This window comes from Ciconia boyciana, chromosome 3, assembly GCF_034638445.1.
Source record: "Ciconia boyciana chromosome 3, ASM3463844v1, whole genome shotgun sequence".
NCBI classification, from domain to species: Eukaryota; Metazoa; Chordata; class Aves; order Ciconiiformes; family Ciconiidae; genus Ciconia; species Ciconia boyciana.
In genome coordinates this window covers 42,250,454-42,274,642 of record NC_132936.1, presented here as the reverse complement: position 1 = coordinate 42,274,642, position 24,189 = coordinate 42,250,454, and the positions used below count along the sequence as shown (strand labels likewise).

Sequence of the window (24,189 nt, the reverse complement as noted above, 5' to 3'; positions counted from 1 at the left end):
GTTTATTTTTTTATTATTTTTATGCTTTCTTGATAGATTTATCAATATTTTAGCAGTTAGTTCTTTTCATGTGCACTGCTCTCTTTCTCATTTGCACAGCTGTATGCTTCCAGTGCGGGCTTCGTACCCAGGGCAATACTATCAGCTGTCAACAACCACCCATAGTTGGATTATCTGAGTTGTGAGGTTTTTACGCCTCAGATGCCAAGGCAGCTTGGGTTTAGCAGTGTTACTAGGTGAGGTACACGGCTGCGCTGCTTTCAGGGCCAGCTCAGCTCTGGAAATAGCTCCGGTACTCTACAAAATCGCATCTACTCCCTCGAGCTGTATGCCCACCTTCCTGGGACAGAAAGTGATGCAGCAGGACCATCCCAATCAGTCTGCACTGAGTCAACACCGGTTTTTAGAGGTGTAACCCCAGCCTGGGTCTGGCTCTGTGCCTAACCCCCCTAGTCTGCCTCCTGAGCATGGGGAGGGCAGTGCTCACCCCACAGGGGGCTTGCTGGCCGCGTGAGATCTAAGCTGGAGATTACTCCCACTGCAGCACGTCACACAGCACCCTGCACTAGCTGGGGCTGGGGGCATTACCGGTGCTTTGTTGGATACAGAACCACCTGAGCTCCTTTTCCCAGTTTTTTGAATCCTGCGTGAAAAAATAAGTCCCACCAGACTTTCTCACTCTTCCTCCTCACCAGTACTATCCTGCCTCTCACCTGGCCCCCTCCTAGAGCAGCCTGCGGATACAGTGAAACTCTGAAAACACTCAGGCTAGATGTTGGTAGGGGAGGACACTTGGGAGCACAGGAGGCAGAGCCTGAGCAGAACAAAGGGGAAATGACATTGAGCTTGTTGTAGCGAGTGTTACGAAGCCCACCAACCTTCAGGGTTTTCACATACCTCTTCATAAAAATATATTGATTAGGTCAAACCCAAACCATTAAGCACCAGGACATAAGAAAATGAGCCATGTTGCAGGCCACAGAGCACACACTCAGATCCTCTCCTCTAAATAACACACCTCTCGGTGGTAATGGGGGTTCAGCTGGCACATGGGCCAAAGCGGGTGCACCCAGCCTGAACAACTGACCTGGCAGTTAGAGGGTGAACTGAACTCCTGCAACGTATCCTCACTTCAGGAGTTCCTGTTTTCTTGCTGTTTAGGTGGGTAATGGCTTTTCTCCATCAAAATGTTTCTTTAGGAGTATTTTGTATCATCCATCAAGCAGCCTTAGTCTAGAAAGGGAACTAACAGTCTCTTGGGAGTAATTTGTGACTCTATCCTTTTCCAACTCATATGTTTTTCTCCAGATGTTTCCCAAACTGCAGTCCACACAGACCTCATGGTGGTCAAGTACCTGATGTCTTTGTGACTTTTCCTCTGCCCATATAAAAATAACTGTGACATATTGGTGTTCTTCTTGGGTACCGCTGCATACGTGCCTGGAGTGTGCAGCCAGCGGGTGGCCCTTCCTCAACCTAAGACTCGTTCTTTCTTTTTCAGGTGTGTGAGAAAGAGAAATTGCTCTCAGAAAGGAACCAGCTGAAAGCAAGCATGGGAGAATTGTTAGACAACTTCTCGTGTCTTTCCCAAGAAGTGTGTAGAGACATGCAGAGCCCGGAACAAATCCAGGCTCTCCACCGATACTGCCCCGTTCTCAGACCCATAGATCTACAGCCAGCCACCACCATCAGCCCCTCCCCTGCTGGTGTGGAGCAGAGCCTGGTGACCTCCCAGTGCGTCGGGGAAAGCATGCAGTGCTGCTCGGAGCAAGGCTCGGTGCAACTGGGAGTGCCCTGGCTGCCCAACAACATCTCGGAAAATTGTTCGGCCGGCGGGGGGTTGGATGGAGCCGACACAGGTACTTACCCCGAGAGAGAGCTTCCGCCAGAGCAGAGCAGCCAAACGGTCACGGTAGACTTCTGTCAGGAAATGACTGATAAATGTACAACAGATGAACAGCCTAGGAAAGATTACACCTAGTGACTTGTAACCTTAACGTTACACCTGGTCAGGTGTTCTTCAGTCAGCCAGTGGCAGTGCTCATTTGTTGTCTAGAAGAACGTATTTGGTGCACACTACAGTGGTCTTAGCAGCAATACTGTTTTTAAGTATTCCCTCCTCTCTACAAGCAGGAGTTCTCTTCACAATGGTGCTATCCCTTGCTCAGGCAGGGAATGAAGCAGTGGCAACACTGTCTGTTTTTGTACGTTGATTTCAATCTTAACAGGGATGGACATAACACCTCTGAGGACCCAACCGCAGCTTTTTTCTCAGTGGCCCATGTCACAAAACCCTAACTCAGGAATTTCCTCTGAATGTTCAATTTTTCATTGAAGACAGCTTCTTTACACATCAAAGTTTTATAGCTAAACTGTACATATTATATATAATATATATAAAATATATATATCCATATGCAAAAGTCCCTGCATGCCTCAATTTTTCTCATCCTACAAACTGGAAGCTTTCATTTCTATTGTATAAACAAGTTCCAACATTCCTTTTTGTCTTCAATGCTAGAACTAGTTTGGTAACTTGTTACTCGATAATTTTTTTTTCTCAGTTCACAGTTCAGCAATATCATTCGATTTGTACTTATTTATAAAATTTTAATGTTGGAAACTTATTTGAGATTTTATTATAGACAGTTTTTTTGGCACAGCCATTTCGTGCCACTTGAGCAATGTGGAGTTATTTTATTTTCTTGCAGATACTGTACAGTAATGGTCAACTTTGCCACTTGCACTGAGTTTCTGGTCAAACCTCTTTTCATAAATGAAGTCGTGACTTCAGTATAACTTGAGTATATGGTTTTCTTTGCTTTATGGCTTAAAGAAAATAGAAAAGTTTTAGCTAATAGACAAACACTCAGGAGCTCATTATGTAGTAAAAACGGTCTTGCCAAATACTGAATTCACTATACAATTTGTAAAGAGAATCTGCTTGAATTATTTTTATATTCAGACTTCTTTCTGTTTCACAAACCAAGTTTAAGTGCTGTTAATGATGCTTTTGGATTCTTATAGGGGAAAGTATATTTCACTCTTTAGAGAAAAAAGTATTTGACAACTGGATCAGTTCATCACACGTTCCACGAAGTAAAGCAAACGGAGATCACATCAATACACTTGGGGGGGGCTTTTTCTCCAGCCCCACTCTGCATCCTTTACTCATGGAAGCAACTGCTGCTCCGGCTAGTCCCCAGAGCCTCACCTCAGCTGTCCTCAGACGTTACCTGTTTTCCTCACCAGACCCGAGTTGCAGAGGTGGGTCTGGTGAAGTCAGTGATCCTGCCTGGGTAGGTGGAGTTGCAGGATCAGACCCCTAGTTGTTGACTTTGGTTTCCTTACAGAAGTCAAGTTAGCACTGTATCCTCTAAGAGCAAAACATACATCTGCCAACACCGATTCGGTCGCTTACCCATCAAATTCTTGTGTTCCAGGATCCTCTCGTCCTGCAGCATTGCCCTCAGCACAAACTGCAGCTAAAAGAGCGCTGTCTCGAAGGAGACTACTCAGTGAATTGGCTTAGTTGTAACTGTATTGGATTTGTATCTTAAGCAATGTTGACTCATGTTATGACTGTGTGAGACAGCAGCTTTCCAAGCATAACATCTGTATGTACAGTGTAGACAGAAGAACATCCTCCTAATGCTTTTTTAATAACTATTATTATTATTCTAAGTGTACTGAGTTTTTATTTTGTGGTTCTTTGCCCTACATGTGCCAGGTTGCGTGGCTTTATCGACGACAACTGTCATGTGCTTTACTGGCTGATATTGTTTGTTCTCGCTGAAAAAAAATGACCAGCTGTTCACACCTATTTAAAAAAAAAAGTGTGGGGAAGCAGCTTCTCAGAAGCACTAAGCGATAATGTGGTCTTCTGCGCTAACGTTTACACTAGAGGTGTGCGCTGGTGTTTTTTTGAGGCACTCAGTAGATCAGCATCTTGACCCTGGAGGAGGAATCAGCTCCCTCTCTCCACTTCTTCCATCTTCAGACTGTGCTCATGGACCGTCGCCCACTCGCCACAAAGTCTTGCTTTTATCCTCTTCACCCAAACTATTGTAGCCAAGCTACCGAGGAGGAAATGCATATAGCATGTGCCATGTTTGTTGAAAATACTTTTTTTCCCCGCATGTACAAAGAAAAACTAGTATATAATGTAGGAGAATATTTATGTTTAAGTATTAATCATTACTGTACAAAATCCTTACCTTTAAATGTTCAAAAATATACAAATGCCATAAACTCCTAGTTCACACGGTTGAAAAAGGGGGAGGAGTCGTCCTTTCTTTTTAAAAGAGCTTAACCTAAAAATATCTGAACCCCCTCCCAGCCATCTTTTGCAGGTAACTGACTGAGAAGCTCTTTGGCGGGGGGGGGCATTGATTTTCCTTTGAATTCGTTGACGTTGCAAAGCAGTTCTGTGCTTCGCAGAGAAGTTTTGTTTCTATGAGACCATGGTGAAAGCTAGAATTTAAAACTAAATGTGAATCACATTATAGAGTCATAGCTACTTGGGGGGGGGCTGGGGGCGGGCGGGAGGGAAGGGTCAACTGACACAGTATTTTAAAGATGTTTTTCTGTTGCCTTTTTTATTTTTAAGTGACCTCCTATATATATGAATAGATAGAATGTTTTATGAGTATAAAACCAAGTTTTAACTTGCTTCCTGACATGAAGATTTACTCTACTAACAACTCATGTGCAACTGGTACTCTTGACCTCATTCCAACGGTTTAAAAAACCCACCCACACAACCCATTGCGCTGCAGCTCTTAGGTTTGACCTGGCTTCATACTGGTGCTGGGTCTCTTGATTTCCTCTACCTTGGGAACTGATACTTAAAACCACTGCTCAAATAAGTGTCTCTTCCTCAACCTTTCTCTCGTCTCTCTCTCTTTCCCTCCCCTGTGAGCTTTTCTGGATGTTTGATTTCATTCTTTCCCATTAGAAGTGGCTGATTTTGTGTCATTGCTTCCTATATTTACATGTATCATGGTTTTTCAGTGGGGTTTTTTTGGTGGTGGTGGTGGTTTTTTGTTTCTATTTTGTTTTGAGTTTTTTTTGCTATTCCGAACCACGCGGTTCTCAAAGCGGTTACTGGGCTAACATTAAAGGAAGACATTGGGAGAATTAGTTTCAGACCTGGACGCCAGTTGACATACCCAACCATTCTTGTCTCATGAGGTCGAAACAACTGACCACAAGAATACCATTGGAAAGAAAAAAAACAGCAACTGACTGCAGTATTTACAAATTTTAAGAGTTTGGCCAGTGGTCACCGTGATCTTAAGTAAGAATCTCTTTGCTTCTGTCAAAGAGGATACGTGCAGCATCGGTCCTGCCGGGCATTGCTTGGGAGTGGCGTGGTGAGACCCCATCTTCCCGCTGGGCACTGCACCGCTCTCGTGGGCGTGCGAGTCCTTGAAGCTTTGTCCAGTCTGTATCTAGTCCTCCTCTTCCTTTGCCATTGCTATACTTGTATCGCCAGGAAACCTCATTTCATTTAGGCTTGTTATGCTTTGTCAGGTGAGTACTACACTATATAATGTGTTTGTTTCTCTGCGTTCTCTGGGGGTGCCTTGAACACAATTAAAGCTCATTGCAAGCTGATTCTGGAACAAAAACGTAGTGGAAAAAAAAGGAAAAATTAAAAAAAAAAACCAAGAGAGAGAAAAAAAAGCAGAAAACAAGTAAAACAAAAGCAAAAATGTTGGCTGTGTTATCAGGAGATCCCAGTATTTATATCACAGACTTCCTAACGTGATGACTCAGGCGTCAGAGTTTGATGCTGCAGTATAAAACTATTATTTTATATATTGTACAAGTAATTTATTAAATGTCTTTCTAAGGGTATATGCTGCTTTTAAGATGCACTATATTTTTGGATCTAATCCTTGTATTATTTTTTTTCCCAAGGAAGTAAAATGTGCTGCAAGGCAAGCAACAGTGATTAGTATGCTAACTGCTACTTCTCTTTGAAAAGGAGAGTGGGAACTAGATACGTAACTTTGCTAAATGGATTAACTGCTGCCAGAGAAATGATTAATGCTGATAGTGTGGTCGTTAATCTGGAGTCCAACACTTCGTCAAGTCTGTATTCTGAGGAGCGCTTAAATAGAAGTTAAAATGCCTAGATAAATAGTTAGATTTTTTAATATGTAACTTTATGATTGCCTAATAAATAAAACAAATCTGCATGCTGGAATCACTATAACCCTGTAATAAAATGAAATCTGATCCACTAGGAGAAGGCACGGTGAAGCGTTGCAATTCCAGAATCAACACCACATCCTCACTTGTGTCTTCTAATCCACTGCTGTGGTGGTGAAGAGAGAGAGAGGGGTGCGTTTGCAGAGTAGGAGATCTGTAGTGAATTTTGCAGTGAGACAAAGTGAACGTTTGCCAGGTTTCCACAAGCTCACATTTTGCTCCACTTCGTGTCCTCTACCATTGCAATGAGGAGCGCTGCTTTCACCTTTTTTGTCTGATCTGAGATGCGTTTGGAGGTGTCTCCGGGTGAATGTTGTAGCCCATGGCTGCAGCATTTTAAAAATCTATTTTAGGGCTGCCTAGAGAAGGTTTAGCTCAGTATGAGCAGCAGAGCTGATGGCCTTGCATAAGGAGGGGATCTGCTAAGTGCAGAGCGGTTTATTTTTATCAGAAGTGAGGTGAAACTAAAACTATTAACATAAAGAACTTATGCTCTCTTTCCTGCTAGAAATTTTCTCAACAGATTTTGACTTCGTTTCAGTTTTGTCTCTGCCAACACAGTCCAAGTTAATTTTACATCCATATATATAATATGTGTATGTATGTATACATACATCTATAAGTCTAGTCAGAGTGTGTGTTTGTGTATTTTCCTGTTTATAATACATATACATATATTTATAATACTCCCTGGAGTATTTCATGACTCAGGCATCAGATCTGATGCTGTAGAATACAATATATTTGTGTATATGCATATGTTCAAATACTGTGTGTATATTTAAAAGATCTATTGTTGGTGGTCTGTAGAATAATTATTCCCTTTACTCTCAAAATTTTAATGGCATTACTTGCAAAGACTAAGTGTACAGTATTTTCCTACACTCCACCAAGATAGGTATTATTTATATCGAAGTCAAATATTGATATGCATTTTAAGGTATTACACAGATAACATTGCCATTTTTGCAAATAAAATTGCTTTTTGGCAGGAAGGAATGCCAAAAATACCTTTTTATAAGATCATTACCCCAACCAAACGACTGCTAAAGAGCCAGTTAGATGGCTCCTGTTCTTGTGCGAATTTTAGTGACTGTGGGCAGAGCCCTTTTTGTAGGTGAAAGTCACTGCGTGGTTCATGCAGTGCCACTGTTGTCCCTTTTGGCTAATTAAGGGCATGCATAAAGAAACTAGCATCCTAAAATAGAAATGGCAACTGGCAGTGTTTGATTTCATTGATTGCTTAGAAGCAGAGACGGTCCCAGGCTACGAACCCGAACGACCCCTCCGTTTTGGAGGGAGCTGAGCAGGGGCGGCAAGCGCCGGCCGGGCTCGTCCCTGCGTCCGGAGGAGCCCACCCTCCAGGACGTGGGCAGAGGAGGGAGCAGCTACCCCACGCCAGGGGCTGTGGCTGGCATCTCCCACCCAGCCCGGCGTTACCCTGCATTTGTGATGTACCCGAGAGAAACGTGCATGTTTCAGTCCTGTTCTCACTACTACGTTTGCTCTGCCTGAAGCTATCTGGATCCCTCAGACCGGCAGGAATGATACTAAACACCTTGGTGATACTCGATGCATGGTTGTTTACTCGTAGTTCCAAGCATCACCTTTGATTTCAATGGTGGGGATGCCCTAAGAGTTTGTTCCAGAACCAGTTGGTTACAAGTGCACCTCTTATATATGCCTTACAAACTTCAGAGGCCATATTCAAAACAGGGTTTTATCAGTGTATGCAAGGGGGTGCAACCCCTCTTCTCTTCCTCCCCAGGTCAAACAGTATGGACAGTTTTCACACATATCTACCTGTATAACCCTCTGTACCTCTCATAACTGGTCAATGACTGTAACAGGTTACATCAGGTGTTTTTTCTACATACTTTTTACACAAATTCTATGCGATTAATGTAACTTAATTCAATGCATCATTTTATTGTACTAGTTCTTAAGCTTGTCTTTATTTTTTTTCTAGGTGACTGTGGTTTCTTGTGATTTTTATTGTATAAATAAATGAGGTGGCTGTTGATGCTTACTCTCTGTTACTAAGAATTTTTACCTTTTTGGAAGAAAGCATTGCTATGAACTAATGAATTAAAAACGTCATTTACTCATTGTAAATACAGTATTGTGCAAAAAACAAAAATGAAAAAAAAGCACCCGACCCTTTTCATTCATTTGAATTGCTAGTGTTAACTGAATTTTGTCTAGACACCATTTCTGTTGATGAAATAAAGACATATCATTATGTATTGTAAATCGACTCATCTTGACTCTGAAAGGGACGTTGCCGTGCTTGTTTAACGCGCAGGTTGTAGGTGAGATTCGGGAGGGTAGGTTGAATGTGGTTGATACTGAATGTGATTCACTGCAGTGAATCTCCAGACTGATGAAGAGACCTCCACTCACGTGGTCCCATTGCTAATTCACTAGTCGTCTTTGATCCAGGGATCCAGTTATCTTTGATCTGCTGCAGGAACAGCTGAGGGTATTTCATTGCAAAGATAAAGAAGTTGTTTTGGAAGATCAAATAAGCTGTATCTATACCCATTCCCCTAGTGCTTGACTTAAGGCAATCCTGCTAAGTCTTTGTTTTGGTCTTCTAAAGTGTCATGTACGTGTTGGGAGGCAAGGGGAGAGGTTGGGGTTGTTTCCCCTTTACAGAAAACCTGAGAGAAATTGAGAGAGGTTTCTGGAGAAACAAAATATAGCTGAAAATCTCTGTGTGTAACCCAAATACGGTAGTGTTCCTTTCTGAAGGGGAACTTGTGCCTTGGACCGTTAGCATCACTTACACTGCAGGAAAGAAGGAACGAAGAAACCATAACAGCCTTAGGTGCTATTACCACAAGCAGGGCGTGGGGTCTAGCCGGGGACCTTTGCTCTCTGGGACTCCCAAACACATGGCAGCCACCTCTCTCCTTGGGTTGAGTGCAACCTGGGAGCCTCCTCAACAGCTTGGCAGGAGGAGAGCTGGGAAGGGGGAAGTGGCATGACCAGTTGTCCTGCCCTGGTCCACACACTTGCTGGGATGCTGCTGTGGGGAGGAGGGCAAGCTGCTAGGGAGAGGTCCCCAGGCTTTTTTATCATCAGACAGGAAACCCTAGATCGCATGCCCTGGGCCGCTGTCCTTAGGGATGCAAACTGCTTCCTCCTCCATCTGCAGCAGTGAAAGTTGCCTGTGATTTTTCAGTCTTAAAATTCTCATGGAAGAAAACCAAACACGTTGCTTTCCAGAGTTCCCCAGTTTTCTGAATCTTCCTGTTGAGCATATATGAAGAAAGCTTCCCACCCCCTCAAATCTGTCAGAAGATGTAGCATCCACCGCGTCTACACATAGCCTGGCAGTTGAGAATGTACTTTAGCAAAGCTGTTTCTCCATCCCTGATCAGTTGTCGCTGGCACTTAATGGCCACCATCTTAAGTATTTCCTTTTTTTGCCTTAAAATACTAAACGAATGCACAGGAAACTGTCTATGAGTTTGTAGTGAGGCAGAATATGAATGTATATCATGTGCACTAGAACAAAACCACTGTAATCTCAAGCAATCTTTATGCTTGACTCTTTTTTTCCCTGCTGTCCTGCTTTCTACTAGCCTTGCCTTCAAGTTGCCAAGTCATAGAGGATTTTTATGCTTAGGGAAACTGGCATAGCAAACGAGCTTGTTCCAAGCATTGCTTGCTGTTGAGGTGATAGCAAATGCAAGCTATGATAAGCTTGACAAATAAAAGCAGACAAAAGCATGTGGCCAGAAACAGGGTCAGGGACACTCAGAGGAAGGTGTTTTATTTTCCAGATACACAAGTGGAAGGACTGCTTTCTTGGGCCGCATATAACCCAGAAATCCAACCCTCCAGAGCAAGTCTGGCCTAGCAGACTGAAAGTGAGCTCTTTTTGGCTTTGCTTGTCCTTCAATTCCTCTATATGAACTAATGAGACAGTGAAAGGAATAAGATTTTCATGACCCTAGGGTGATACCTTGCAGATCTTCTTGAACAGCAAACTGCAGAAAAGCGCAGATGTTTTGCACTTAAAACAAATTGCCTGATTTTACTTAGTTTCAAATGTGAAGCCGAAAGTCCAAAGAGGCTACATTAGCATGGAAAGTCTCTATCAGAGCTTGAGGACTGCATTAGCACAGGCAGACGAGCAGCAGCATATTCTTCAGCTGGGTTTTTATCTCTGTTAGATTTTCTGTCCCTTCAGATTCCTTGTCTGTTTCTTCCATCTTTTATTCATTGGCTGCTGAAGCCTGGGGAGATAGAGGCCACGTAGCCTTCCAGGTTACTTTCAAATCAAACTAACCCTTTCTTGTAGGTGTCTTGGGCCTTCCGCTACCTTGAAGGTCTATGGATCAGGCTGGTTTCTGATATGAACACTACTAGCATGCACAACAAGTTGTACATCCCAAAATGTTCTCCCAAAGACACAAGGCTATTTCTGCAGTGGCAGCACACACTGACCGGATCCGGCTCAGTCTACGTGAGAAAAATCTTGAGTCATGGAGCAGGCTACCTGTTAACACCAGCAATCGGAGTAGGGTACTGTCAGGATTGGTGTAAAATGGAGGAATAAAACAAGTGTTTGCTTTCTTAAACTGTATTATGAATTTAACATCATAGCGGCGGGAGAGGGGAGCATAGTAACAGATAATCTGCTTTTTATCTCTCTGCTGAAGGTGGTTTGTGCTCAATACCTTGGTTTATTTCTTCTCCTCAGAATGTCATTACTTTTTCATGATAGATGATAGTTCTAGAAGCATGCTCTGAAAGATAACAAGAGAAAGAAAGGATGAAGCTGAATTGGCTTAAAGGAGAAAAAGAAAAGTTATCATAGTAATTAACCCAGGTTCCAACAACATACATAGTTGGGAAGGTGAGAATCTGGTGTTCAGCTGACAACATACTTACCTTGCAGGGCTTTGTTCAGTGCTAAGGGGAGGGTGGGGAGAGAGGGAACACCTTGCTTTTAAACCAAAACAAACACATTAATCCCTGAAATCAGTGGACCCATCCTAGTGGGACCCATCCTAGTGGACCCATCCACTTGCTTGAAATCAGTGGACCCATCCTAGAGGCCTTGCTTTACATGTTAAGGGGTTTTGTATACTTTTTGATTGCTTTAAAACCATACAAAGATGGACTCAATTAGACGAGTTCCACTTTCCAAGATCCAGCTTATCCATTTGTTTCTGCACAAATCCTCAGAGAGTTTAATTAGTTGTCAGCTGCTGCTGATCCCCAAAGTTTATCTGTGTTTGTGCAAGTGGTGAATGGTTACCTTTGGGTGACCAAGTAGCTTTTGCAGGATAATTGTTGCACTGGCTGTCATCACCATGAGCTTCTCCTGAGCGCTCCAGGGCAGAATAAAAGACAACTACTGTGGAATTTAATTATTTTTTTAAGAGATGTTTGCATAGAAAAACTGTACAAAACCAGCAGTAGTTACCAGCAGGTGTCCATGTGAATACCTTTAAGGATTCTCAAACATCCTAGAGGAACACAGGGTTTTACCAGTCCATTACCCCACCTGTAGATTTTCCTGGTGGAGCTCAGCTGCCTGATAACTCCTCTGCAGTTATTAGGTTGGTTATTTCAATGTACATTCACTCTTATCAAACTGTTCCCAGCCCCAGGAGTGAGAGCAGGTGAGTGGCTCATTAAATGAGTGGATATTTATTCCTCAAGTGGTGTTGAAAGGGTGAGTAAACATGGCTTGTTCTGGAGAAGACTGCAAGCATTCAGGCTGAATAGCAGCTCTCTCTTTCATATCCTGCTCACTACAGAGTATTTTCCCACTGGCTAAAAGGCTCAAAGCTGAATGGAGAATTGAGAAGTAAAAGAAGAATTGAACAGTACAGAGGAATAAAAAAGCAATGCAGTGAGGGAAACTGTACCCAGTGAATTGTAAAATTTCCCCAACTTTGGCAGGGCCAGGATTTCCGCCCCAGAGACTCTCTTTTCTGCAGATGAATAAAATCAGCAGCCCTATCTCAGTCTGATTCTATGAGCTGAGAGTATCAGCTTTACAAGCTGCTTCATTATCAGCTTTATCTCCCTCATTCACCGTGAGGAGGGGGCCTTGCTTTTAAAGATTCATTAATTACTTTGTAGCCAAAAATATAGACTTAAAGAAATGACACTGAAAGCACAGGGCTCTCTGGAGGAGTGGGTGGGCCGAAGAATAAGGAATGTATGTGAGGGTGAGGAAAGCTCAGCACTTCTTGAAAAACAAGAATCTGAAGTTGAGTGTCTAAAATGTCTAATTCTTTCTCAAAATCTTGATCTAGTAATTTTAGTTTCCCAGGACAGCAGGTCAGCTAAAATATTGCTAAGAATATTATAAATCTTCTAATGACTTCCAATTTTGTTTTGTGATTCCAGGAACTTATCTTTGCTCAATGAAGAAACACGACCATTAGATAATATCAAGTTCTCCCCATCTTCTTGGTATATCCTTGGGTACTCTAGCAAGAGGACTAACACAGTACTTCTCTCAACACAGGTTTAGGCTTGAGGTGCAAATGTGACAACCTAGTTCCAAATCATCTGAAAGATGGTGCCTTTGTGAGAAGAGTTGCCAATCTAGTGTAAATACTCCCAATCCCAGTTAACTAAATTAAAACTCATAGTTTTAGAGCACACCTTAGGATTCTTTAGAAAACTATTATATATAGGCCAAAAAGAACTATTGATTGCTGGACATGCTCAGGTAGCATGCAACTGGAGTCCTCCGCTTTAGAAAGGCGGGGAGAGACACAGCTAGCAAAAGACTTAAAACGCAGCTAGCAATGAAATATCATACAGCCTCCAGCTTCTGTAGAAATGTTTGTGGTCAGCTGTTTAATTGTGATGACCCTGTGACACTCTGAAGACGCAACACCAGGCTGTGGCCATGCTCAGCTGAGCTTTCTGATGTTCTGCAATTGTTCCTTTGGTTTGTAGAAAATGGCCGAGGAGGAAGACTGGTCGATCGTCGCAAAGGATGACTTTGGAAGCAAAGTTCTCTCCCTCTCTAATTGTTCAATCTCTTATTTTCATCTCCTCAGAGAGAAAAAGAGAATCATTTGATGGTCCCAATGGCTTCACACAGCCTTGCACACATCAGGCAGTGAGACAATACCCCTTAGTGCAATGCTCCGAGAGCTAGACGCCTATTATGCGCTGTAATTTCTGGCCCTGCCTATTTTCAAGAGAGCAAAGATTGTATCTGTACTAGTTATATACTGACCTTTGACTGCATCAGCCTATTAATTTTATCAGACTTAAAAATGTATCATGCACCAGTCAAGGGCTTGACTGGTGCAATTTTTTTTTTCTTCATAATGTCATTCATGTGCAGAATCGTATTGACAGCAGCAGAATTCCTACACACCTTTGTATGTCACTAACTCCCAGTTGTCATTTCTGACTGTAGTAATACTAAATTCAGTGCAGCATCTTTCACTGAGTGACATGTGAAAAGCAGCCATTTAAGGCCAACTTGCCTAAGGGACACTGGCAGTCTAGGACAATGCAGAAGGTGCCCCTTTGCTCCATAGCTGTATCTCCCCTTAAATAAAAGTTAAAATGTGGTGAGAGATGCAAAACTTAGGGCAGAACTATGTGTGTACCCACAATATCTCGTAGAAGATAAGATACCATATATTCTCTAAGATGTATCCTCTAACTGAGCCTTAGAAATTATTAGCTTGGAGCCAGTTATCAGTGAACAAATTGTTTGCTGTCACTTCAAAGCATGCTGACTGCATTCCTCAGTACCAAGGTCTTGGAGGCTTGCAGATAGCATGTTTTCAGCTGTACACAGATGCTGAATTCCCCTGTCAATGTAGAGTTTCCTACCATTATTTATGCCAGGTCTCCATCGAGCTGAGATTAGCTCACCCGTATAGTCGGTGATGCTCTTGTCATTGTGTTTAGGTGGACTGAAATCAGTTGGAAATTACCCTCATGTCATGCAGTGACTCTCTCCTCCTGTGCTTTGCTGTGTGCTTTCCCTGATGCAATGAAGGTCCAGTTTTGGTGGTCTGTCCTCAGAACCTAATACGTCTAACGTTTGACCAGCAGTGGCTGAAGGAAAAGATATTTTTTCCCGATGGATCGGAGTCTCTTGAGAAGCCTTTAGCCTAATAAGTTTTTCAAGATTTCTGCTCTCTCATTTTTGCTTCCCAACATGAATAATGGATAACTTGGGACAATGCAATGGCCAAGAAACTGAATAGAGTAGGAGGAGTGAGTGGTTTGGGCGTAAAACTAAACAGTTGGAGCGTAAATTTTTTTTTCAAGGTTTTATGCCACAGTTGGACATGAAATGAAGAAATGGCTCTTCACCTCCACCAATTCCAGACAGGGAAGTTTTAAATAGCCTTGTCAGTTTGCATTGTGGCCAGACACAGTTGGTCTGTACAAATCCTACCAATGCGAAGGACATTTCTTCTGGTCTGGTTTGAACTGAAGTCTGAAAAGTTGAGGACTCCTCATGCCAAACAGGCATTTTGTATTCAATATCCTGTTGAGCTGTTTCATGAGGGTTTGCAGTGAAGGATTGATTGCATTCTCTCTTAAGGGTTCAAAGTAACCTTTCCTCCACAGAGGAAGTCCTAAGAAGAATTTCCTGTTCATTTTGAGGGATGCAGTTTTGCACTTTCTTGGAAAGTATCACTTGATCATGGTCCGGCTAACTACTATCTACCACCTAGACTTCATGTTTTGATCAAGAAGATGCAGTACATTATGAGAGGTAACTTTTACAACATTTAGTTGTCCCTAATCATAATTATTTATCTGTTAGAGATTCAGGTTTGGTGTGGAAATGGCATTGACAATATTGCTCAAAAGAACTCATCACTGGCAAAAGTCAAGCATCCATCAATGTACTATTAGATCTGTTTGTTAGGTGCTTTCAATGTCATGACTCACAGGATGCAGTTGACTTCTATGCAGACACTTGCAGTATCAGATGGATTGATTTTTTTTGTAGCTCTGAGATTTTCTTTCAGCTAAGAAAGCTATGGTGGTTGTGGGCAGTTGCAACTGTCCTGCTATCTTAGCACAGAGCGTGAGTATGTGTTTGATTGGAGGTTGCTAGTATGGTTGTTGAGGTATAGAAAGTGATATTTTTCAATATTGAGTTGACACTCCTCTCTCATTGAGCTAATTCAAAGAATGCTACAGACAAATTCTGGTAGAATGGTATGGATGAAGGGAAAAAGAAAACATTCAAGCCAGTATGGAGGTAAAGATGATAACTCGAGCAAGTTATCAAAGTAAATTGAGGAACAGTGTCAATTCCACTATGGTTTTGCTCCATGTGGCTATCCAGCTTAGAGTAGTATGATCCAGGTTAGACTAGACTGTGTTTTGGCTGTTCAGAAAATGTTTGTGCATGTGCATTCATTGTTATGTTAAAAAGTGTGTGTCCTTTCTCTGCATTACTGTTGCAAGTCACTGTTAGTCAGGCATGGCTGATTTTGTGTGCTTCAGCTGGAATTTTGAAATACAATCCTTTTAAGTACTTTTTTTTTTAGAAAGGATCACTAATTTTTGAATGCTCCTGTCACACAGATCAATCTAATCATACATATTTTTCTTTTATCTAAACATTAATACATGATGATTGTCTCCTGGCAGTCCGATTAAAACAAATCAAATCAATGCTGAGTGCCTTTGACAACCAAGACTAAATAGCACATATAGGAATTGGGAAATACAGACCAGAAGGATATACAAGCTTTAATGCCCAGATTCAACATTTTTATGATGCACCAGCATATTTGTGCATTGAAACTGGTATTCATAAAATGCCGTAGCAATGCTAACGGTAAAGTGCATTTGCCAAAATATTGACTCAATTGTATATAGAAGCACCTTTACTTTAAAATGTCACGTGCAGTAAACAGGAAGCAACAGGTAGTATACCTGCATAAGTCATGTTTTAAAATGCTCATGCCAGTCCCATACCTAATGCTCCCCAAAGGCAGCATGCCAGAAGAGTGTTACTCTCACGAGTAATGACATTGCTTTGCAAACTGACTACATTTCTCTGCAAGATCTCCGCTGAAAGGTAGCGTCATTGTCATTAAACAGTCAAAGCTGCCAGGTGGCTTCTGTGAGTTCTCAACAGGGTGCTACTGAAACTCTGTCTTGCTTAAGACCTTTTTGCACTTCACCTTTTTAAAGAGCCTTCTCATCTGAGTATCAAGAGCCAGCAGATTGCCAGATTGGACTCTAGGCCCTCTCCCTGTATTAGAAACATCGAAGTGGAAAGTGGTTAAATTGCATCTAAGTAAGTGACAATTTATCATGGCTTATGCTGACTATATATTGTAGAAGCTATAACTCCATAAAAACTGGGACCCACAAACAGTTTTTTGATGACCAATGTGTAGGAGTGCCTTCTGCTTCTTACCACAAAAGATTTGAAGTTGTTTGTTTGTTTTTGTTCATTTTGTATTAAGGAAAAGTATTTATTTTTAGGAAGAGTGAGAAACAATTGAACAGAATCTATAACTTTGAGTATTGTGCAAAGTAGTCTATTATGTGCCCTATAGAAGGGTATTTAAGGGCTTGCTCCTGCAAGCATTTGTAAAGGAGCTTTTTTGCTCTCAGAGGACAAAATCCCATGATCTGGGGCAATCAGAACTCAAACTACTTTAAAAAAAACCCTCGTTGGTTGTTGAATGCAGGCACTATATCTCATCAACGCTGACTGTAAGCAAGCTTAGAGTGTGTGGCCGAAGAACAGGAAAAGCTGCTGAAAATGCAATTCTGTAGCCGTTGGCTCTGGCATTGCAATTATTTGGTGTTTTATATGTAGATGGCTTGATTTATTCATTGAGCAATTATTCAACTCGGTGGTCGCTCCCGGGAGAAACCCGCTGAAGCTTAAAGAAGTTGAGCCATCGAACTCGACGCACTCAAGACTTCTCTTTCTTGCAGTGTCAAGCAGGCACTTCTCTTTTCTTACAGTGTCAACAGTGTCAAGCAGTTTCCCCTGGGACAGTCCCCGTCGAGTCGATTGGGATGATGTAAAGAGCATAAAGAAGCTGAGATTCGGTGCCTTAGAGACGCTCAGGACTCAGTCATTTCCTAGGGATGTTTTTGCTTTCACCATCGAAGTGGACCGAGCGTGCGGGAGCTCGGCTTGACCCGGGAGGACGCGGGGCGTTAGGGCTGTGTCAGAAGCCCTGCCTAAGCCTCCCTGCCCCCCCTCGCCCGCTCCTCCCCGGGGCCGGGACGGGCAGTCGGGGCGCCCGCCCCGCCCGGGCCCCCCCGCCGTCCCCCGCCCGCCGGCGGCCCCGGGAGCCCCGGGGCGCTACTTGCCATCGACACGCGGCGTCCCATGGCGGCGGCCGGCGGCGGGCTGCTGGGCGGGCTGCCCTCCTCGCAGCGCTTCCCCTCCGAGCCGGAACCGGAGCCGGAGCCGGAGCCGGGGCCGGAGCCGGGGCCGGGGCCGGGGCCGGGGCCGGGGCTGGGGCCGGAGCCGCGGCGGGAGGCGGCGCTGTCGCTGTCGCTGCCCGCCCGGCTCCCGGTGAGGACGCGGGAGAGGAAGCTGGACTTGCGGGTGCCCGGGCAGTGCCCGCTGTCCGGGGAGTCGCCGCGCTCCTCCTCCAGGTCGCGGCAGATGCTCACCCGGCTGTGCTTGCGGGGCACCCGGCGGGACGCGGCCGCCGCCCCCGCCGCCTCCGCCGCCGTCCCGGGGGCGCCGCCCGCCGCGGCCCGCGGCGCCTCCTCGCTGCTGGAGGAGGGCGGCGGCTGCTGTCCGTGGTGCTGCGCCGCGCTGTGCCGGCGGCGGGGCGGCGGGGCCCCCCGGAGCTCTCCGCGGTGCTGGCGGCCCGGCGGCCCCGCCGGCGCGGGAGCGGGGGGGGGAGCGGGCGCGGGAGCGGGAGCGGCGGCGGGAGCGGCGGCGGGAGCGTGGGGCGGCGGCGGGGCGGCGGCGGGGCGCGGCGGGGAGGCGTCGCTGGCCGGGCAGGTCGGCGGCACCACGGAGCTCTTCTTGGAGTTGTAGAGGCTGGTCTCCTCCTCGGCGGGGCCCGCCGGCCGCCGCGGCCGCCCGTAGAGGCTCTTCTGGATCTCCTTGAGGCCCAGGTGGGCGATTTCTAGGATGTTGAGGAACAGGGAGACCGCGGCAATGCTGTTCATGAAAACCATAAAGATGGTCTTCTCTGTGGGTCGGGACACAAAGCAATCCACCGTGTTAGGGCAAGGGGGCCGAGTGCATTTGTAAAGGGGGGACATGTGAAACCCATATAAAAGATACTGACCTATCATAAAGCCCACTTCGACCACCGACCGGGTCAGGATATGTAGGACATAGGTGCGCAGCAGGGACCCTCTCAGGGGTGCCTTATTCACTTTCTTCTGTTCCTCCAGCTTACGCAGTTCCCTCTCCACTCTCCTGTGTTCCTCGGGCATGGGCTCCAGGCCTTCTAGCTGAGCCCGCAGGTGGGCTTTCCTCTTCTGTCGCTCTTTCTCGAGAGCCCTTAATCTGTAGAGCGCGTGGCCCATGTACACTAGCGATGGAGAAGAGACAAATATGATCTGCAGTACCCAGTATCTGATCAGAGAGATGGGGAAGGCTTTGTCATAACAGATATTGCTGCAGCCAGGTTGCTCCGTGTTGCAGATGAACTCGGACTGCTCATCGTCCCATACATCTTCGGCAGCCACTCCCAGCACCAGCATCCGGAATATGAACAGGATTGTGAGCCAGATTTTGCCAACTATGGTGGAGTGGATGTGCACTTCTTCAAGGATGCTGCCCAACAGGTTCCAGTCCCCCATGGTCAGAAGTTCATATCTGAAATACAAAAAATGATGTTATTTGAATACAATACTGGATTTCTTTTGGAAATGGCCCTTTTTAGTATTTTTTTTTTTAATAATGATCTTTCATATACATTCTTCTGATAGCAGGAGAGCTTTTAGAAGTTCATCATTATTTTCTACTTACCAGGTCTTTCAATGAACTTAGACTTCACGATTACTGGTGAAAGATGCAAATGTGAGATTATTTTAAGCTTAAGAGAGATTGATTTCAGCTGTAAGCCACAGTACTTCTTAACTGCCTACAGTTTTACACTATTTTCTTCCCCCTAGGAAAGAAGACAATTTTTTTTCACTTTGCAAATCCTTTGCCAACTATAGTTTAATTCTACACCCACTCCATTCCACTGTCTGTGGCTTTGCCATAGTTTTGGGTGAAAAACAACTAGAATAATATATAATGCTCATGTCTTTCATTTATTTGATAAAGTTTTGAGACGTATCCTATAACTGTGACAGAAAAATTTTTCACTTTGTACCCCAAGGTAGTAGCATTATTAGTGCCATCCATCCAATATTTTCCCATCTACCAGGGTAACAATCCACAAGTTTCTCGCTTGGATTCCTAAAACTACAAATACATAGCTAATTTACACATAGCTGTACATGTGTAAATAGTCTCAGTTCTAGGATAATGTTAATAAACTAGGAGTGCTTCTAGGATTAATATCTTTATTTTTATGCATTTAAAGTCTTACTGAATCACCTCAATTATACATTTCAATTATAAATTTCAGCGTATGAGATAAATTATAAATTTCAATTATAAATTTCAGCATATGAGATAAATAAAACAGGGATTACACAATGGAGTGATGTGGAGGTTTTTAGCTGTGAGTGTAAGATGATCGTTTTAACCACCTCTTTCCCAGAACCTCTTTGATTCACCAGCAGATTGATCTACGTTCTGCTGCAAGATGCTTCATTTCCAAGCCGCTTCTCTGGAAACTATTCAGGAGCTTCAGGTAATGTGGGGAATTGAAATGTAAGGTATTTGTCTGTTTATTTGTGAATGCATCACACATTCGGTGTTCTGTCCCTGGAATTTTTTCTGCTAACATGGTAATAAAATATTGAAAGCAACTGGGATCATATCTACCTTAGGGATCATATCTACCTACTTAAATTTTTTATGCTACTGTACTTTCAAAACTTCCCAAATTCCACTAAACTACAACCTTTAGTAAAGTGCAATTTCTAAGCTTTTTAGGAGTGGCTGGCTGCAGTACCCAAAATCTTACACAATTTTAATTGATAGCACAGCTGGGGGATATCACCATTATCACTATAGCTTGGTTATGGTTTATGAGATGATCCCATGTAGTACAATTCTGCTTGGAGGCTGTATTTATCCACACTGCAAGTAAAGATTTTCAATTGTAGCCAACAGTGCAGTCATTCTCTGCATAGGCATCCTACAGACTTTATTATTACATTTCTCTGCAAACTTGAATTTTCACAATGAACTTCCCTGTTGACACGGGGAACTGGTTGAGGAAACCTAGCCAGTCAAGCAATTTCTTAGGTGCTGTGATGCATCTGGAATATCTTCTTTCCCCACTCCTTTCCTCCCATGTATATAATTGAAATAAGATACATGAAAAAATGTCAGCAAGGATTATTGTAGGCCATTTTCTTCATCTTTAAGGAAAAATGTCAGAGCTTCCTTCTGACTTCATGCGGATTTTACTCAGAGCAGATATCAAATTGTTGCAATGTCATAGGGTGTAAAGATGTTCATGTGTTGAAGTGTTTACTAGAAAACGCTACATTTCAAGCTAACAATGTCGAACCTGTTTTTCCAAGCTTGGAAGTGATGATACAGAATAGTTCACCTACAGTAAAGTGAGAAATCGAGATTTACAGAGAGCAAGCTCCCAAACCCAGAGTACTCAGGAGGTGAAGTATGAGCGGGTGACGCTTGCTGATTGCTCTGTACCGCTTCCCCTGAGAGGTGACTGAATGATGGCAAAGCAACAGTTAAGCAAAGGCACTTTGGGTATATTTGCTGCCTTGTGAATGGCTGATCCCTCACTGAAATTGAGGATAGACTTTGCAAAAAACCCCAGGTGAGATGCTAAAAAGTAAATGCAGGAATAAAAGGGAAAGGAGACGTGTTTTAATCCCAAAGATGGAATGATAGCATTCCTCTAGCAGTAGGAATTATCATTGCCTGTTTTGGAACAGAAAGTGAATGCAGCCATTCGAGGTAAGAGAAGACAAGAAGAGGAGTATGAACATATCACTCTGGCTCTATGGATGTGCTTGTTTCTTAAGTTGTTTCTACCAGTATTTAAATAACTCCACCCTCGCCTTTCCTTTATAACAGTTGACAGGGGAGAGTAATTACAGGAGTGGTCTAATTCACTCTCTAAGTGAGCTTATTATACCAAGCCACTTTCCCTCAAATCTGCCCTGGTAGAACTGCAGTATGAATACTGTACATGGTGAACATTGTGTATAAAGGAAAGAAGTTAGTCTAGAGCCGCAAAAGCCAGAATTTCAAAGAAATCAGCCCCAACTACTTTACAACTTGTCATAGCACTGTGCTTCCAATTTTTCTATCTTTCCCTTCTTGGGAAGTCTTATTTGAGCTCTGAGTAACAGAGTAATTTCAGTTTACTGTAAGACTGCAATCTCAAATATCAATGAAATAATTATTTCCACCATACTAGTGTACTAGAAATTCTAGTACTCTAGTATACTAGCCTAGTAGACTAGAAATATACAATTTTTAGTAAAGATAGTACCTGAGACATTTTTCATTATGCCATCTGACTACCTTTGTGTCTGTCCAAATATGTTTATATGGTTATTTCAAACAATAAAAATTCATGCATGTAATCAGTTAGAACCAGATGGAAATCCACCATTTCTCTTTATTTCTTGTTTTTGTTACTTCTTTATTTTAAAGTTCATTTGATCATTTACTGCTATTCAAATTACTTCTGTATTAAATTTATGCCAGGTTCTCATCAGCTGTGATTTGAAAAAGCAGAGGAATTGAATCTTAAATTTCTTGTCAGAAAAAGTTAAATGCTAAGATGCAAACACTCCTGGGTTTAATTCGCATTGCTTCAAGTCTGACAGGGACCTGCCTGCTCCGTACTGCCCTAGGAAGAATTATTTTTCTGCCACTTACCTTAGGAGAAAGCCCCTGGTTAGTCTGTCTTAGAACATTGCAGAAGGAACACACAGCGGTGCTGATTGCTATAGCTGAGAGACCTTCCTTCAACAGTGCTAGGACATCTTTTTTTTTTTTTCCCCAAGAGCCAAAGCATAGACGTGGTATGCTGAGCGGACTTCTCGGTTCTTTGTAGCTGGTTGTCAAGATCACTCAGTCTAAACTATCCGTGCATGGTTTAAAAATCATCAGATGATAGGATGGTGCCTCTAGCCAAAATTATCATGCAATTATTTTAGTCAGGCATCTAACAAAGCCATTCCCTCAAGGCTCGATCTGTACCGCAATAGTTTGCAACATCCCTATGCCTTGTTTTAGTCGGTTCTTCAAACATTACGCCTCCACCCAGCTCCCAAATGAAATTTTATTTGGTAAAATGGCTAAATAGGCACCCTTTACAGTACAATAGATCCTTACATTTTCTTTACATTCCATTAGTTTCGCTTTGAATCAATGCCCAAGGATTGATCGGTCATGTCCGATTTCATACTCTGTTGCCTGGTGAGTTAATTTAGGATGCGTTAGGCTGAGTCTTTGAAAATGGAGGCCACAGGAACTGAGACTCAAGTCTTCAGTTAGAAACACAGGCTTTCAGCATAGTAACCCTCCTTCAGCTGGGTTAAAGAGCCACCCCCAAGCCCATTCAGAATTGGTATCTGTGAGAGACAAGGTCTAAAAAAGGAAGGTGAGTTGCCAAAATGGGATTTGGTGAGAAATCAGGGCCACCAGAGCTGAGGTTCTGATACTAAGAGCTTCTGCTGCCTAGTCCTGCCCAGGCCTATATTTTAGGGAAATCCCCAAAACCCATTTTTTTTCTCTCTTGCTCCAGAGCTTCTGGCCCTTTTCTTCCATCCTACAAGGTATGTGAGTGACTTCCACTTCAGCCCGTTCTCCCTAAAGGTATTCCCACTAACCAGTGGCCAGTTCTCAAAAGACACTAGCCCCACCTTTTCTTTGGGATTATCCCAGATTTATGTACCAGTGCATCCTTCTCTCTCGCACAAGCTGTACTCATCTCCCTGAAAGTCCTGTTTAAATATGCCTTCAGAGCCTTGCCCTGCAGCAGATGAGGTGACTACAGCGTCTTTCCTCTAGCCTCAGCCTAATGCAGCAGATGTATGGTTTATGCATAGTTACAAATGCTTTAGGGGCAGTTGTGCTACACTTTCTATGCCGGAGAGATGTGTTAATATTCATCTGAACCAGCCATACCTCCACAGGCCTTTCTCATCCATATGCTCTCACGCTCTCCCTCAAGCCCATGTACTGTCATGTACCTGTCATTGGCATTTTATTTTCACGCCTCTTCTTTCCAAATTCGGTCAGAGTCCCAAAGGCTTTACCTTGTTGCTTCAGTTGTCTCGGAGCTTCGACTCAGGCCTGGGTGTCCTGTGCTGCCTCACCAGAAGGTGTTGTTGACCCCACATCTCCAGCAGCTCCCAGGTGTTTCTCAGGAGCACCCTCTTCAGCTCTGCTCACTGTGAAAACTTGAGAACTGGGCACGAGGTGCAGCACCTCTGATTTATTCATCCTGCTGGAGAACGCACTTTGTTGCTCACTGAAGAAGCAGCTTGTTCTTGGCCCAGCACATTTCTGTCCCACCTTCTCCCCCTCAGCAGGTCACAGCACCGGAACCACAGGCTGCCTACCTCACTCTGCCCTCAGAGTAACCTGGTTGAAGGTTTTGGTTTTCTTGGGGGACAGGGAAAGTGACAGTAGGCTGCTTAGGGACAATTTGCCACGTTTCTGCTTTGGCAGCAGAATAATTGGTGGTGTTAAAGGACTGCTCATGCAAGCTTGTTAATGGACCGTACAATTGATTGTACGTGGAAGGGAAGCAGGGCCAGGGCACAAGGCTGGTGGGAAGAATCAGGAATAAGAACAGGAGTGCAGTGTAGTCCTTTGCATTTGGAGGTGAGCAAGAATCTGCAGTGGCTGAGCACACTTCCTTGCTATAAGCATCTGCC

General features: G+C 43.7%; 2 protein-coding genes across 6 annotated transcripts in view; one reads left to right on the top strand and one right to left on the bottom strand.

Annotated features, from left to right (window-relative positions):
• BACH2 (BTB domain and CNC homolog 2) overlaps nt 1-4,521 on the top strand; it is a 190,592-nt gene extending 186,071 nt beyond the window's left edge. For all 5 annotated transcript variants that reach the window (XM_072855491.1, XM_072855486.1, XM_072855487.1 and 2 more), the window contains one exon: nt 1,502-4,521. In XM_072855491.1, the coding sequence (XP_072711592.1) occupies nt 1,502-1,981 (480 nt within the window). In that variant the 3' untranslated portion in view covers nt 1,982-4,521. The remainder of the gene's footprint in view (nt 1-1,501) is intronic.
• A 5,453-nt stretch (nt 4,522-9,974) lies between these two features.
• On the bottom strand, nt 9,975-19,053 carry GJA10 (gap junction protein alpha 10). Its single transcript, XM_072857855.1, has 3 exons — nt 17,536-19,053; nt 10,911-10,979; nt 9,975-10,729 (listed from the first exon to the last, which is right to left on the bottom strand). The coding sequence occupies exons 1-2, from the start codon at nt 18,994-18,996 to the stop codon at nt 10,941-10,943; spliced, it is 1,500 nt and encodes a 499-aa protein (XP_072713956.1). The 5' UTR covers nt 18,997-19,053; the 3' UTR covers nt 9,975-10,729; nt 10,911-10,940.
• Between the last annotated feature and the right edge of the window lie 5,136 nt (nt 19,054-24,189).